The following is a 17310-nucleotide window of genomic DNA, read 5'->3' as shown; positions in this document are numbered from 1 at the left end:
AATGAATTGTAATTGCATAGAGCCTCTCTACAGGTCTCGATGCATTTTTGATATTGACCCGTCTGCAGTCAGCCGAAGCAGGAACACCTCATATTGTTTTGGGCTTTTTACAAGGCGAACCGGCGGCGTGATCTATTTTACTGCACAGTTTTCTGCCATTAAAACAAATTATTACACTCAGGCCAGAGCAATCGTACGCACATGGATGAATGATCACCAACACACACACACACACACAGCTGATAGTACCACCGGACTCTCACCGCTAGAGACGACAGGTTAATGTCCCGGCACTCAGAGGCAGAGAGCGCAGAAACAGACAAAGTGTGTGTGTGTGTGTGTGTGTGTAGGACAGAGAGCGAGACAGATGAGGAAAAAAAAGAGATTAAGACTACCTGCTGGACGCCTGTCCCCATTTCCGCAGGCTTCCAGACACATCTGCTAGCATTGTTTAACATCCCTGTTGTAAAGAGAGACGGATTATTGGTCCCCTTGGCCTCTGAGAGCAGGGAGACTATGTAACGACATGGACGTTATCCCAGATAAATCTGTTATCCAGGGTTTGTACAGGGATACTCTCTGCAAGGGGATTAAAGACAGAGAGAGAGTATAGTAATATGGGAGTAATCCCATCCAGTTTCCTGTTTCACCTTTTATAAAAACCTGCTGTCATGGAAGGAAGGACTTCTCCTCATCAAAGTCTACAATGGATGTTTTCTTGGTGCAAGTCCTGTTTATTTTTCTCACTCCACGGCTTACAATAAAGAAAAATTAATCCTTAAAGCCGCTCATATGCATTTGTTGGAATAATTATGTCAGTCTCCAGGCTTTCATTTGATTACAAAAAAAAAAAGGACTTAGTTATGGATATGAATTGATTTAACATTGTGGACTGCTCAAACAATAGGACTTTTGTTCACACTCATTAACATTTATTTATTTGCTTCAAGTGACCCATTAAAAACAAACACTGTCACAGATTTCCATCTGACAGTGTTTTTCTGCAAAGAGCCCAGAGCGCTGATCACAGAAGAGGGGTATGTTTAATCAGAATGTATCATGCATGGTTGAACTGGGGATTAAGTTTTCCGTCTCGCATCTCCCACCACTAGATTAGCGCCCCCTTTGACCCATAATCCTAATGTATTTACCTACGTTTTATCAAATTTTGGGCTTTAGGAGCCCTCCTGCAAGTGTTGATGAGTGAAACATTTGGAGTGATTCTCTTCATGGTAACTTTGAAATCCACTCATGTCCGGATGATGGTTGATTAATTTCTTTTCGGGTCAAAGCAGGCTCAAATCTGGATCTATTTCCTCTCAACTAGCTCTCATCAGTATACTCAAACCAGCTTCCTGAGCTCATTGTTCTGTTATTAATAGCTCCAGGCGTTATTCAATACTCAATAACGTCCATCCAATGTCATCCCCATGTCCACATCCCCCAAATCACCATATACTTCCTCTCCCCTTTTCCCCCTGACTCTAGTCCTGACAGCAGCAAGTAGTCAGACACTAATGATCACGTCCGTTTAGCCTACGGTGACCAGACATCCCGGTTGGTCCGGGACTGTCCCGGTTTCAAGCTGGGTGTCCTGAGTTCCGACAAAAATCTGTGGCTGTTTTAAATGTTGGTGTGAACAAGCCTTTATACTTGTATGTTTTCATTATGGTTTATATCAGAATATTAGGCCTAATTCACCAATATCTTTCTAAATGTGATCTTAGATTTGTTCTCAAGAGCTGTTGGTGAATGATTGAATTGAATTGAGTAGAATCGATGTAACAAATGGGCCACATGATAGGCTACATTTGATGAAGAATTTTGAGCCTCTCTTTCATTTCTCGTATTTAACCGCTAAAAACAGGAAATTAAGCCAACAAAAATACATTTTCATGAGCATTGATCATTAAGGCGCTTATTCCGCTTTGTTTTTGAGTTGGCACTATACTGTATCTGAGCAGCACAACACAACACAACTAGTCCCTTGAACTACTTGTGTTGTTACTAAATGGCCCCAATTCCACCCGACACTCCACAACTCAAATTATACAGCGAAAATAATCCCATCTTGTAAAGAGGTTAAGTATGAAGGACAGCTTTGTGCGTGTGTTTGTGTGTGTGTGTGTGTGTGTGTGTCTGTGTGTGTTCCCCTATGAATGCCAGCTGTAGGGAGTGTATTCCCACTGAGATAGAAGCCCATCTGACTGAGCTGTGACATATGCTGCGCTCACCTAAAAGACACACCCATAAACACCCTGCTCACTTGTACACAGTGAACACACAAACACACACACTCAGCATGTGCATGTTCTATTGTCCTTATGAAGAACCATTGTCAATGACAGGTTATTGAGGAACTTTCTTTGAGTATGTTTACCACTGCTGACTTAAAGGGACTGTTTGTAAAAATCAGAAGTGTCTTGTTAACAGCTTCACCTGTGGCCGTTAAGTCAACTAAAGTCAGCGTCCTGTTGCTTGCGCTTGTGCTTGCTCTACATAGACATGAAGGAGCATCACTCAAAACAGTGAGGCGACACACGTCAGCTAAAACCACAATATCACTCTATATTTCAGCTGCTTGGCAGTAATGTTAGCTGACCAGACGAAGGTCTCTCCATGAATCAATGCTGATCCTAGTGTTGGCTTTTCCTGCCTCAGCCTCATGACCGCGGCCGGAGGGAACAGGGGAGACACTGGAGTTTTGGTCGGAGACGATAACATTTCTCTCTCTCTCTAGGTTCAATGGTTATGATGTTTTTAGGGTAATATAGTCAGCCTAAAAGACATCAAATGAAAGCATTCCAACCTTTGTACCTGTTACACAGTTTTCCAGCCAGCCTGAAAACTTTAAACCCTTTTCTCTCAATTGTAATCAGAAAAACTTGCAAAATTGTACCGCAGGTTAACAGTAGTGGTCGGTCATTTTTTATTAAAAATACATTTTTATGTCAATATATCACCAACTAATCCATATTTTTTTCCCTTAGATTTATAATTGTTCAAAAACATGTTGAAATGTCCCTTTAAACATCTTTAAACATGCCACAGAAACCTGCTTAATAATAACAGCTTGGTGAACAGAGGCACACGTACTCAATAGAAGCCACCTTCTTTGCTCCATTGTACAGTTGGGTCCCAGTAACAGGTCACAAAGATTACCCAACAGCCAACATGGCCTCCATTCACAAATCCTAAATCACCCTTCCTGCCTGCAGTGGCAGCACAACTCCAGCCAGCCAATCAGAGGGCACGGTTCCACCAGCAGAAACACAACGGTTACCAGCCGCTCTTTTCATAACCAGTGATCCGAGACCTGTTAGTGGCCATGTAAAAGACACGCACACACACACACACACACACACACACACACACTGGACCTTTTACATAAAGAAACATGCTGTCAGCCCTGTGCAAGAGAACAAAAGTCTTCTTACCAGACAATTAGGACTCCTACCTCCGTCCTTGTCTGCATGCATGCCTTCCCTCTTTCTCCAATATTCTCCCTGTTCCCACTCTGATCCCCCTCGTCCATCCATGTCCCCCTCTGCACCCCCCCAAACTGAACCTTCTTCAGGTTTATGAGAACTGTCAGCTCCGACTAGGACCAAAGCAAAAGAGTCCGAAAGACACAGGACACCTTACACAAGAACCAGTGGGGGAATGTGAAGTGATGTGACTGAAAGCAACACTAAAGGCTTTGCAAAGGCTAAAAAACATCTGCCTAACATCTGCAGGTAAAGAAGCCTACAGTGTGTAAATTCAGTATGACAGTTTCTGGCCCCTGTAACCTTCTGTTAGGATGATGTGTGGAGGCGACGACCCGGTGCACTGATTTCATGTTTCACTCCACAGAAGGAGTTGTTCTGACAGGCTCTAATTTTCATCATTTTGATACATACTTAAAAGTCAAACTGTAATTTGAATTCTCATCACTTTTTGAGGAAGAAAACATACATTATATATATATATATATATATATACTGTATAATGATACTATAGGTAATATGCATATTTTTCTTCTTTTTTTTCATTTTTCAAAGGAGGATGGAAAGGAAAGGAGGAACAGCCACACTGATAGGGGATACGCAGTTAACTTTTCCCCAACTTTTATTAAGCAACACAAAATACAAAAGCAGATTATGGAAGAGAGAAATAAAGTAAAGAAACCACGCACAAGAGATGAGCATATACTGATAAATAGGATTATCAAATTAAATATAGTTAATAAAAATGTTTAGACAATTAAAATAAAATATATTTTGACACATAAGTATACAGTTTTTTCCTATTAATATTTTTATATAAATTTAAAACTTAAAAAATTAACAAAATCAATTAAAGAAATAGAACTAGATTAAAAGAGGGACATCTGTTAGACCATTTGAAAATGTGAAGGTAATATTTACCCAGTAAAATAATCATTTATATTAATAATGATAATCAATTACAAAGATCCAACAATTTAGATTCCAGATTTAAAAAAAAAGAAAACGATCATGTCAATATATGTATACGGGAACATTTCACATTATGAATGCTGATGAGGCATTTCTTTTTCTCTCTTTTTCAACAAGCCCACGCAGCGTTAGGAGGTTAGATAACGCTCAAAGTTGGGCTAAATTTTGGCAACAAAAAACTGGTGTGGCCATTATCACAGGGGTCCCTTGACCTCTGACCTCAAGACATGTGAATGTAAATGGGTTCTATGGGTACCCACGAGTCTCCCCTTTACAGACATGCCCACTTTATGATAATCACATGCAGCTTTTCATGCAGTATAAATGTGTTATTTCCACCTATTCCTAAAAAATGGTGTATTTGAATATTTCTGCGTACTGGGGTCCCTAAACAGTCTTGAATTCCATAAATTGGGTATCACTATAAATCGATACTCTTGTGGATCCAATGAGCCCAACTGAATTCATCTGTGATGATGTTACTTCCCATAGGAGACATTTCATTGACCTCACTGTATAAAATGACCTGTGGTGACCTCTAGGATAATCACAGCCTCATGAAACTTTACAGCCACAAACTAGAGACCTAGAGCATTCAGAGGATGGATGGATCAAACTAGAGACCTAGAGCATTCAGAGGATGGATGGATCAAACTAGAGACCTAGAGCATTCAGAGGAGTGGATGGGATCAGACTAGAGACCTAGAGCATTCAGAGGATGGATGGATCAAACTAGAGACCTAGAGCATTCAGAGGATGGATGGCTTTCCTAGCTAGACTGACAATAAGGGGGTTTCTGAGCAGTTTATACATAGAAGTGCTCGCCATCCAATCGCCGAAAAAATTAAATTCTTGCAGAAATCTCCAAATGGTCAAAAAGTTTTTGATCCCAAATCACAGCATGGCTTTTTCTTTGGTGTTCCTCAAGGTCTTGGTGTCCTAATGTGGTATTTTGGAGGGATTATTGATCGTTTTTATCAATTCTCCAGTGATAAAAAATTGGTTAAATTTAGCACCAAATCTGTGTAACAAATGGTATCAACCCAAAAATTGCTGCAACAACTTATGAGACATAATAGAGCATGGGGATCACCATCATATACTTCTATCATTATGTTCTAATCCCTTATACACTCTTACAATTTAATTAATAGATTAATCAATATTTTTTTATTTTTTATTTATGACTAGAACAACTTGACACACAGTGCTGAACTGCATCTCAGATTAATCTCCAGGTTTCCAGCTTTCAGATGATGTACACCACTTCTATGTGACATCTACTGTTGACCTGCTATCTCCCCTTAAACACCCCCTGTACCACCCTAAAAAAGACAAAAACAGGTCTATTGTAGGTCTCAGAGGTCATTTCAACATCTTCTGAGTGCCTTTAGCAAGCTCTTGGACAGAGTTGACTTTGACTGGCATTATAGAAAAGAGGGTGGTCCTGTAACCACGACTCACGGCGGGCTGAGGCCACTGATGGTTCTAGGCAACACGTAACAAACACCGGGCAACCCAGCTGGCTCAAACCGATACAGTAGTGAGCTGAAGAGTGCTCGTGCAGCTGCTGGAATTGAAGTGATATTAGAAACTATTTTTTTGTTCCCACCCATTATTATTATATTATTGCACCAATCAATTTTATTTTACATTTGTGTATCAAACATTTGTGTGTGTTGGTGCCAACAAGTGTTCATTGAGGACGAGACTAATGTTCAACATGATCAAAACCGGTTGTCAACAGAGAGCGTTTTTCCATCGTTTTCAATGTTGTCATGGAAACATTTTTCAAATATAAAAACGGGGACTCAAGGGGGTTTAAAAGTCAGATCAGTAATTTGTGACTGAACATAACCTTTCTGAATATCAGTGAGCATGTGTGTGTAGTCTTTGAACGCAGGTTATGATAGAGGGGTAGCCTCCTCTAACCCATCCAGGGGGGGTCACTCAGATATGATCCTCTAGAAGTTGATAGCTACCGCGTGCACACACGCAAGCTTCTTTGTTATTGTGAGGCGAGGGCGCTGAGAGGCACGGTTCTCCACGTCGTTCCTGTTACTGGAAAAAAATCCATTAAGTCCTTTGAAAGGCCTCTACCTCTCCTCAGCCTGGCTGGGTCAGAGTACGGTGGCCTAAGGGAGGCCAAGAAGGTGAGGAGCTGAGCTGGGGTCAGAGGCATCCAGCGATGACAGGCTTTGAAATCCCAGCTCGCCCGGTGCCCCTTCTGTTTCATTAGCCACCCCCTCCTCCCTTTATCACCCCCTCTAATTTAGATGAGGCACGGGGAGAGGGCGTGAGGGGTGGGGGTGGGGGTGGTGGTGGGTAGGGTTGGGACTGTTGTTGTGTGTGTGTTTTCAGTTTATTTGCTTGTGTGTGTGTGTGTGTGTGTGTGTGTGTGTAATCCAGCCAGGGCATAGGATTCCAGTTATGCAACTCCTTCTTTTCTTCCTCTAAAATAGCAGCAGACCTATGAACCCCGCTCTAATTGCACAGTGTCAATATTGTTGCATTGAGATTCCCATAGCTCTCATAATAATATGCACAAAGAGGGGATGGCTCATCAGAACTCAATACACACCGGAGTTTTAGCAAAGTGTGTCCATAAACACTGATATCATGTTGCAGTCACCGTCTGTGTTATTCTGCATTTGGTTGGAATAGATGTGTGTGTCAAATTAAATGTATTTATTTGGGCATCCAGTGACTCCTGGTCTTTTATCAGCCGGGAAGAGAAAGAAGGATCAGACGTGTTGCTGGTGTGAGGTCATCCCAGTAGGAAACACACAGACATCGTAGCTTCAGAGAGAGAGACGTCACTACCACACTGTAGGATGTGTCGTCTTTCTAATGACGTATTCTCACAGTCTGATACTTCAACAGTTTTACAACAAACTGACACTTTCTGGAATTACAAGATTATGTTTAAATGTACAAACATCATATTGTGATTCATGGAGCAAATTCAAACGGGATAAAATAAAATATTCAAAATATTTATCTCTCTCCATTGACTACCGTTCATATTTTTTCTGAAATAAGGTCCCATGGTGGTCCACCGGAGGGGGCGGGAACTTCGTCTCTCTATGTGGAAAACGAGGCCTAATCCCATCCAGTCTTTGAGTTAACGTATCACATATTCACAAAACTACTGTAACAATCATCCTCCTGTAAAAACCAGGTCCTCAATGCTTCATAGTAACAGGCCAAGATTGCATACTTCTTGTCAATGGATAATAAAATAACATATAGCTTAAAGTTATTTGTGTGTGTAATCTAACGGTAAGATTTGTTATTTATAAGGCGGCAAATAAAGCCAACAGCGCCTGACATTGAACATTGAGTTACCACCCATACACTGACTGATAATAGGCAGACGATCATAGAGAGAACTTTATTAACATCTCCAGTTAGACCCAGTCGATCATATAAAGGGGTCTGACACACTGACATACTGACATTCTAACAAAGAGCTGTTCCTGCTGGTCAAAATCAAACGCCAAAAAGAAACAATTAAACTCCGCACTCTGTCAAATTAACCCACTTCTTTTTTTCAGTACGAGGATTCATGCTTCAATTTGGCTTTTATTACATTTGCACATAAAGGATTTGGCCTCGCCAACTGTAACGCTTATTCCCTCAAATTTCCCCTAACTTAAATCTCTCTCCGACATCCGCCGGCAACATAATTATATCTGTGGTCCCTCTTGATTTGAGGGTCATGAGAAACATTATAATACCGTTCTGTCCAAAAGCAAGGAAATTGAAGGATTATGAAAACCGACGTTAAAAGTCTCTAATCTGTAACTGGCGGTGCGGTCCTATTCTTTCGGAGACGGTTGCGTGTCTGTGAGAAAGTGAAGGATATGTGAGAAGCAATGCCTGCTGGGATTTATAAGAGATTAAGGCAAACTTTCCCTTTAAGATTAAATATGTGTAATCTTAAAACCAAACAAGACTGAGGGATTAGCAAGACTTCTATGACTAAAGAAATCCCCTTCTCAAGATGACGTGATGCTAAGATTAGACTTTGAAAGAGTATTTTAATCCTGTATAGTGTGTTCTGGTTGAAAGGTGGTGTCTGTCCAAATTCTTCTACTTGAGTGTGGAAAAAAGCTTCTTCAGAATCCAATATTTGAAAATAACATAGTGGGTGAATATGATATATGATATAATATATGTCTCTTTCTTCTTAAAAATGCCTGACTGTTAACACAGCAATCAAATCAGCAGATATTGTCAAATTAAATATCCATAAAGGGATCAATGGTAGAACATCATGAAACAGGTAACAATTTGGTGTCATTATAAATTGTATTTACAAATCTATTTTCTACATATAGTGCAAATAGTATCTTAGATGTGCTTGAACCCAGTCGATCAGTTCTAGTGTTGGTTTGAAGACCTGTATTGTTAACTGAAATCATAATCGTTTGAGGTTTCTCTGAAAAGCAGCGTGTCCCATCCACCTAATTTCTGACGGGTTTTTTCAGAAACACCTATTCAATGTATTTGCATTCTGTAATTGCCTCTCATGTTGTAGTTTTCTTTGTCACTGGCGGAGACCACATTTCCAGGAAATGACAGGAAATGATGCATGCGCATACTGGACGTGATCCAAAAGACAAACGCCAAAGTTGGAGGACATTGCAGACTGTCCTCTTTAGTCTTCTTTATTAAATCACTAAATTTGTTTCTTGACTTCACTTGAGGGCAGCAGAGCAATCCATAAACACAACAGTGACGTATTGTTATGTATAAAGTTGTTGCTGAAAATGTGTTAGCAAACAGTTGCCTATGCACACGTCCGGTATGACCAGAGCATCATTCATTTGGATTTGTTTTTCTGGCCACTTGATGAACGTAAGGCCAATATTCACTTTGCTTTTAACTCTGTTTTGGTCTCCACCAACTCCTGAGGGAAATATCCAACTTTTCAGCTGCTTTAAGCCCGGGCCACACAGGGAACGTCAGCAGCAGGAACCTGTTGTTTTTTTATTTCAGCGGCCATGTTAACAGGTTAGAGCAGCCGCACAGCCGCGCATGAGCAGCTCGGCTGCGTCTCCTCTAGATTCAAGATCTCGCCTATTTTTACCCCGAGCCAAGCGGTTCACCGCAACAACAGACAGTTAAAGTGATCTTTTGACCGTATATTGACATCATACCAACAACATTACTACAGTTTTAATGTCTAGACATCTGTAGAATACGTCACAAACATGAAAAAAAGTAAAGATTCATTTTTAACTCAACACTTCCTACTTCTGTTTCAAAACAAGTGTTTTTTTGTTGTTTTTTTCCTGTGGACAGAATTCCTTCATTTGTTAACACGGGGCTTTAATTCTGAAATATGTGCAGGACAGTGTTGTAGAACATGCAGTGACTTGCAGAGCTCCATGAATGAATAAAGTACGGGGTTTTAATTTTGGATTATTACTATTATTTACAAATGAGCACACGCTCACACACGCAACCTTTTTCTGTCTAAATTAAATATAAATGACAATTAAATATGATCAAGTAAAACTTAATAATTAATAATAACAAATAAGATTAATAACAATATAAATAAGATAACAAAAAATAATCCAAAGTCAAGTATTCAATATAAAAACGGTCAAAAATATTATAAAGTAAAAACAGAATTCTCGTGCGTTGATTTTGTAACTAAAATATTGAAATCATTATCAAACAAACATTGTTTGAATAAAATAATTAAAAACTTGGAGTGTTGTTTTAGTTGTGTTAAGGCCTCGCCTTTTAGAAACTATTCAGAAAAATAGACCACCACAGCATTTTATGAAGTTTTTAAAGGCAGTTCACACAGATCAGACGGACCGGGTACCAGCTTCGGCCGGTAAAAGAGGTTAATAAATAATTATGACAGAAAAATACACAACAAAAAGAAAATAATTCACATTTTTACTAGCATTATTGTGTGGAATGAGTTAATACAAAGCTTAATTATATATGTTTATATTTATTATTAGTGAAATGAAGGATTAATTGAGAATCATATACATAGATATGCACAAGTAATTCCTTTTTTATTCTTCTTCATGCTTGCCTGGGTGATGCTGTAGGGGCTAAATCATATTTCATTTATGCCTCAGGCCAGTTGTGTTTACAAGAACTATTTATTTGCAAGACAATCATTGTGAACAATTACAAAAATAGAGACAGAATTTGATGTAATTGTTGAAGTTATTTTTAGTATAGTTGTGGTAATGAAGGAACCTCCATTATTGCTTTTAGTCGTTTTTGGACACACTTACTGTATGTTTATATGTCTCTCTTTACAGTTACACCATATGGCAGAATACAAATATATGCAGCAACAACAGATGGACAAAGAGAACCCCACTGTGTTTAGACATTACCTTAATACTCATTGGAGCAATAATGTCCGCTATCAACCAATATTTGAACGTATAAGAGCCAGCCCCTCTGGTGTTGTATATGAAAGCTTAGGGAATCATTACCGTGGCCTCTGCATAACCTCCATAAGTCAGGTTAGTGTCAATAACCTGAGCTTTAAAAATTGATAAGGGTGATCACCTCGCTCATGGAAAGACCATTTCTGAGCAGAGGACGTCCCTGTGAGGTGATTCTCATTTATAAGTCATGCCTCGCATTCAGGATGCATCACTCTTGGATATGGCTTCAGGACAGTCGTCTCTGCTGTATTAGGGCCCTTATCAACATAATGCTCACCAGAGAGCCCAGATAGATGATTGAGAGGAACTATTAGATCATTACTGCACACCTCGATGCATTTCTGTTTTGATTTACCTTAAAGCAGAGATGACAATTTCATGGCTGATATGATACAACATGCTCTCCATCGCTCCACAAACTCTTGTTTAACAATTATTCATATGTGGGGGCTGCTGACCTCTATTGCATGCGATGAAACATACATGATCAGGCAGAGCTAGTGTGACACATGTAAATGTGTTGGATCAAAACGCCAATTTGCAGAGTCCAGCTGAGTGCTCCGATGAAATCCTTCCTGTTTGACAGGTGGAAATGTCACAGAGGTGCATTTATTCATGTGAACGTTACAGACATATTCCTGTCCGCCGGTCCCATGGAGACAAAAGATGCTGAACTCCCCAGAGGAGAGTGACCTGGAGGACACACTCACGCATACCAGCTGGACTTGATGCACCCCCCCAACCCCCTGCTTGGCTCGGCCCCTTTGAATTTACTCCCCCATTTACATCACAGAACAGTGACATTTTTTTTGTTCTGATATAATGTGACATGAATCAACCCAAAAATGTTTATTTTATACATCACCAAATAGTCCGAGCATGTGGAGCAGCATTGATCCCACTAATGTAATCCCTACAGGATAATACCAGCAGGCAGCAGCTCCTGTCCTGCAGCCCTGAAGTGATGAGTGCAATAAATCTGAGTGACATCATGTCATTGGACGTATTGCATCTGTGTGAACGTCATAGCTGCCTGATGGTCTTTTATATTATTTCACTTTTTTTGTTTTTATTATTTGTCATTGCGATAATTGAGCAATTATCGGAACATTCGAGGATCCAATGTATAGTATTCACAAATGTTCAGTTATTTCATTTTTGACAAATAAAGAGTTGATTAATATTTCAAAACAGAAGACCCTTCGCCCCACATTAACAACTGATAGTGAGGGGAGGTCTGCAGGGACTGATCTCCTCAGCATCACAAGCCAGACGGGATCATAAACTACGTGTTGCTACCACCTAGAGGACGTACCGAGAAACACATTCACAAATTAAAATCATTCTATGGCTTCACTCGAGTGTGAATTACACAGAATATATACACTATAGTAGAATTAGAATAAGAAATTCAACTACAATGTTGAAATGTGAATACAAATAAATTACAATATTATACTTTGAAAAGCATCTAAATGATTTCAAGAGGGTTTCAATTTTGAAATTTTTGAATGAGTTTTGAATTTAGATCATCTTTTTCTTTAAGACGGTAATTCAGACCACATCAACTCAGATACATTCCACAATTAGTAACTCAGTTGCTTCCAAGATTGCAGCATCTTGTTTGAAAAGGTTGAGTAGGCATCTCTAGCAGTAAGATGTGATAGGCATTGGTTTTTATTTATTTATAAAGCCCTTAATGGCAACTTGCCTTCATACATCACATCCTTATTAAATTGGTCATAGTCAATACTCAACTCGTTCAAGTGATCGGCTAAAGCTTGAAGTCCCACATGCACTAAACACTGAACTTGGGGAAACTGCTTTTGTCGTTTGTGCTGCAAAAACTTGGAACAGTTTACAAAACACATTAAAGTTACACGCATTTGTACCTCAAGGAGATTTTAAATCCGTGATTAGAAACTACTCCACTCTTGAACGTAACTGTTTTTAACATCGTTCTATTGTCGTCTGGCTGATTGCTTCTTGTGATTCGTTAATTATGTTCTGTGTGTATTTATATTTTTACTGTACTCTCGACATCATTGAAAAGGGGGGCATGCCCTCAATGATTCCTCAAGATTTAAATAAAGGTTGAATGAATGAATGAATGAAAAGAAATCAAATCCTTATGACCTTAGAGAGAGCGTTCCTATTTGCTGTGTTCCAGTCATGTGACCAGAACTTGGTGTTCCTTCACCAGCGGCGGCATCACAAACTTTCTCATTTTACAGCTAAACAGTGCACTACCAGATGATTCTGAGAACATCTGAGGAGAGAAATAGACATTACAGTAACAGAATATTGATTCATATTTGATCAGCGCTGCCTAGTTTGACCGTTTGGTCGGAGTTCACGAGTGATTGACAGCCGGCTCTCATAGACAGCAGCTGGACAGCAGACTCCAGATCAGCTCTGATTGGTTGTTTTCCTCCGGTCTGTGAAATCTTGCAGATGCTGTTAGGAGCACCGGAGGACACAGAGGAACATGATTTTTTTCAGGTTACCTGTCTCATGTACTACTGTCAGGATATAGCGACCGTTTTATAAAAATAACTTTTTTGAATCATATTTGGTCCAATCTTGCCTACTTCAGCTTGAAGTACAGACTAGTACTTGAGTAAATGAATGAAAGTTGCATTGCACCACTGCATCTTTTACTCACCCCAATCACAGGGTTAGAGGTTCATATCTCTGCTTTAATATGCATCTTTGCAGCCGTTTCCATCTGTAAACTCACAGTGAACGTGTCCTGTATTTCTGTGCATACAGTACATTACATCAATCTGTAATTCTGGTCAAGTGAAACACTTACAGTGCAGACAAGGCAAAATGCAAGATGAGTATTCGTTACATTTATTTGATCTGCTCTTTGATCTGATACAGTGGTCGGAGAAGCTAATAGTTAAAATTTATATCAGATAAAAGAGATACAAGTACAAGCAGTAGTGCTGGATCACATGCACGCATGCATTGTTTCGCAATGGCAGACTCCACCATTAACAATAAAAACTATATCGAGAGGTCATTACACAATGTAAATGTGTCAGACCACAAATAGTGCAAAAAACAAGGTTTGATTTCATGAAAATCTGAAGGATTGTAACTAAATTATATTAGCACAAGCTAATTGCCATATGATAAACCTGAAGGGCAGGGGACTGGGGCCCTGGGACTGGGCCTCTGGGGCAGTTGCCCGCTTCGCCCAGTTGGTGATCCAGCCTTGTGCCAAGCACATACTATCTACCATTTATCTACCAAACAATCCTTGCTTTGTTTCACATCTCTTTATGATTCCATTTCAGATTCCCTCCTACTGCATCTGCTCAGCCAGGGCCGAGTCCTTCACTCCAGCAGCCAGCACAGCAAAGAGGAAGTAGGGGAAGAGGGAGCGAAGGTACAGTGCCACCCTGGGGATGGGGTGGGCCAGCACGACCTCCTTCCTCTTCCTGTTCACCGTTTGCATAATCTCATTGGCCAGGACTGACGGGCGCACGCCATGGGTCAACTGGCTGGCGATAACTGTGGAAGAACAGATACATTAAAGCTGCAGTAGGCAGCAGATTTTTGGCATCATTGGGCAGAAATTCCATAATAACCTTTCAGCATATTGTAATTCAAGTGTTCTGAGTGAAAACTAGACCTCTGCACCTCATCATGGCTCTGTTTATAGGCTTTAAAATATCTAGCCCGTGACGGCAGACTTTGGCCAATCACAGGTCATTTCAGACCTGTGATTGGCCTTCAAGAGAGAGCGTTCCTATTGGCTGTGCTCCGGCTGGTGGGCGGTTATTTTCAAATTACCTGTCTCATGCACTACTGACAGGATATAGTGATGTTTTATAAAAATATTTTTTTTGTAATCATATTTGCTCCAATTCTACCCGCTGCCGTTTTAAGATTTGTCTATGTACTTAAAAAAATGGATATTCCAAACATTCCTATCTATTTCCCATGCACTGAAACAACTTTGGAATGATCATCATTACCCCTTTCACCTCCATACCGGTTCTGTTACTCACATGCAGCCAGGGCATTTGGTTTAGGGGCAGGCTCCTCCTCAGGCGGTGGCGGTGGCGCCTCGGTGGCGTTGATAAAGGTATGACTGATGGTGCTGACGACTATCCCGTACTCCTCCACTTCAGCCCGCAGGCAGTCGAAGAAGGCCTGCGCCGCATGCTTAGATGCCGCATCTGACAGGTGCCGACACACACAATTATATTAACTCTTGTACACATACACACACAAAAGAGATGTGACACAGTTATCAAGATGTCTCATTCCACACATTGCAGAGGGCATACAGTACTTTAATCGTCTCCTGTCCTGTCACATGAAGACTTGTGTTGCATCACACTGTGAGAACACACGTTTGAACCTCAGTAGGTTGGTACTATTTCATTTATATGTGTGTGTTATAATGTTGAGTTCAGAGAATTGTTTCTGTTATTTAGTCCACCCTCATTGATATACATTGGGTGGACAAAATAATGGAAACACCTGTCAGTAAAATGCAATACAGTTCAACAGCACTACAAACTACATCCAGTTGAGTCAACACCTCTCTGAAACAGTTTCATCAAAAACTATAACAGTAGTTCTACTTGAATATAGTTTTTGGCTACTACCCAAGTCTAACGGCTAGAGGACGGTGTGCAAATATCAATTTCCTGATGAAGTTTTGTTGACAACTCACATGAACTTCTGAATGGGACAGCCAGTCTTCCCTGGATGCTGTTGACCAGCACAATGTGCCCCGATCTTCTTGAGATCATTGTTGGAAGAACACCTGCCACATTATTTGAACATGTTAGCATTTAGATTAAAAAAAAGATTAAAAAAAATAGTAGTGGTATTCTATTTGGTGATGATTTTCTCAGGAATGTCCAGCTCACCTTTGGCCAGAGTGCTGGGGCCGAAGTAGTTAATGTCCATAATATTTCTGTCCACTTCTAGGGAGACACTTTGCACCGGGGCCTTCAGCTTCATGCTGCTGTTACAGATCAACACGTCCACACAGCCATAACACTCCACCACCTCCGACACCACGTCCTCCATGCTGTCCATATCACTGAAGTCCACGATCACCAGCTTTGGGGCAAACGTCTATGAAGACACAGGACTGGATTACTTTGCTATACGCTAATATGTTCTGTTCATCGAGCATCAACCTGACTGGTGTGTTGCTGCCACCATGACAAAACATATTTGCTTAGTTTCTTATAAGAATGAGAGCATTTTAAGGAGCTTCTTAAATTATTTCCTTTTAATCTCTTTTACCCGACGAACCTGGTACCGGTACTGAGCTGTGTGTTAAAACTCTGCCTTTAAAAACTCCACTAAATGCTGTGGTGGTCTTTTTTCCGAATAGTTTCTAAAAGACGAGGCCTTAACGCGACTAAAACAACACTCAAGTGAATTTTGTCCAAACAATGTTTGTTTGGCAATGATTTTAATATTTATTTACAAAATCAACGCACAAGAAATTGTATTTTTACTTTATAATATTTTTATATTGAATGTACATACTTGACTTTGGATTCTTTTTTGTTGTCTTATTTACATTGTTATTGATCTTATTTGTTATTATCTAAGTTTTACTTGATCATATTTCATTATTATAATAATGGTAGAATGTGATGATGCACAGGGTAAATGTCATGGCCAAAGGCTCCACTGTGTGCACATAGCCTCCTGTAGTGGATATCAGGAGTATTTTAGAGCCAGATTCCCTTTCAAGAGGTAGAAAACCTATTTGGCACACTTTGTGTATCTAAGTAGCCAAATGGAGAGTCCACCTGGTCCTATCTTTACTAAAACCTTTGTAGAATCTATGTGCTTTGTTGCATATTATTTCTATCTCTCTCCCCTCATTTCCTGTCATCTTTCTACTGTCTACTTTCTAATAAAGGCTTAAAATGCCTCATAACAATATATATTTTTATGTTTCTTGTCTTAACAAGGCACATTGTGTAATAACGCCAAAGTTTCTTCATATAGCAAGATAAAGTGAGGTGTTGTGAACTGAATCACATGGGTATTCTAGTAATAACAAGACAAATGTGCCATTATAACATCAAAATGTCTTTATATGCTTAAAAAAAAAAAGATCTCACAGATACAGCACATATTGTTGATTTTAGCAATACACTGGAGTGAAGCACATTTACTATAGATGTTACAGTGGGAACAACACAGGCTAGTGAGCTATGACCTCCAGTCAATGATGAGCCAAAGGAAAACAATCTCAACAGTAACGATTGGACGAGTTGATATGTTTGCTGATAACTAGATGATGTTTTTTATCTATTGATGTGCTTTTTCCATATAGACACATCTGGTCTGTCCTGTGTATAGAAGATACATGTGGGACAGCATGCTGTCAGTCAGGATATCCTGCTATTGTGTTGACA

At 39.9% G+C, this 17310-nt stretch overlaps 1 protein-coding gene across 3 annotated transcripts in view; it reads right to left on the bottom strand.

Annotated features, from left to right (window-relative positions):
• Positions 1-13737: 13737 nt before the first annotated feature.
• The window catches only part of LOC119479879 (dehydrogenase/reductase SDR family member 7C-A-like), a 9554-nt gene continuing 5981 nt past the window's right edge, over positions 13738-17310 (bottom strand). For all 3 annotated transcript variants that reach the window (XM_037755852.1, XM_037755854.1, XM_037755853.1), the window contains 4 exons: positions 15793-16003; positions 15594-15686; positions 14920-15090; positions 13738-14419 (listed from right to left, as the gene is read on the bottom strand). In XM_037755852.1, the coding sequence (XP_037611780.1) occupies positions 14211-14419; positions 14920-15090; positions 15594-15686; positions 15793-16003 (684 nt within the window). In that variant the 3' untranslated portion in view covers positions 13738-14210. The remainder of the gene's footprint in view (positions 14420-14919; positions 15091-15593; positions 15687-15792; positions 16004-17310) is intronic.

The sequence above is a fragment of the Sebastes umbrosus genome, chromosome 20 (genome assembly GCF_015220745.1).
Source record: "Sebastes umbrosus isolate fSebUmb1 chromosome 20, fSebUmb1.pri, whole genome shotgun sequence".
Lineage (NCBI taxonomy): Eukaryota > Metazoa > Chordata > Actinopteri > Perciformes > Sebastidae > Sebastes > Sebastes umbrosus.
Note: the sequence above shows the minus strand (reverse complement) of the source record. Positions and strands in the feature narration are given on the sequence as shown.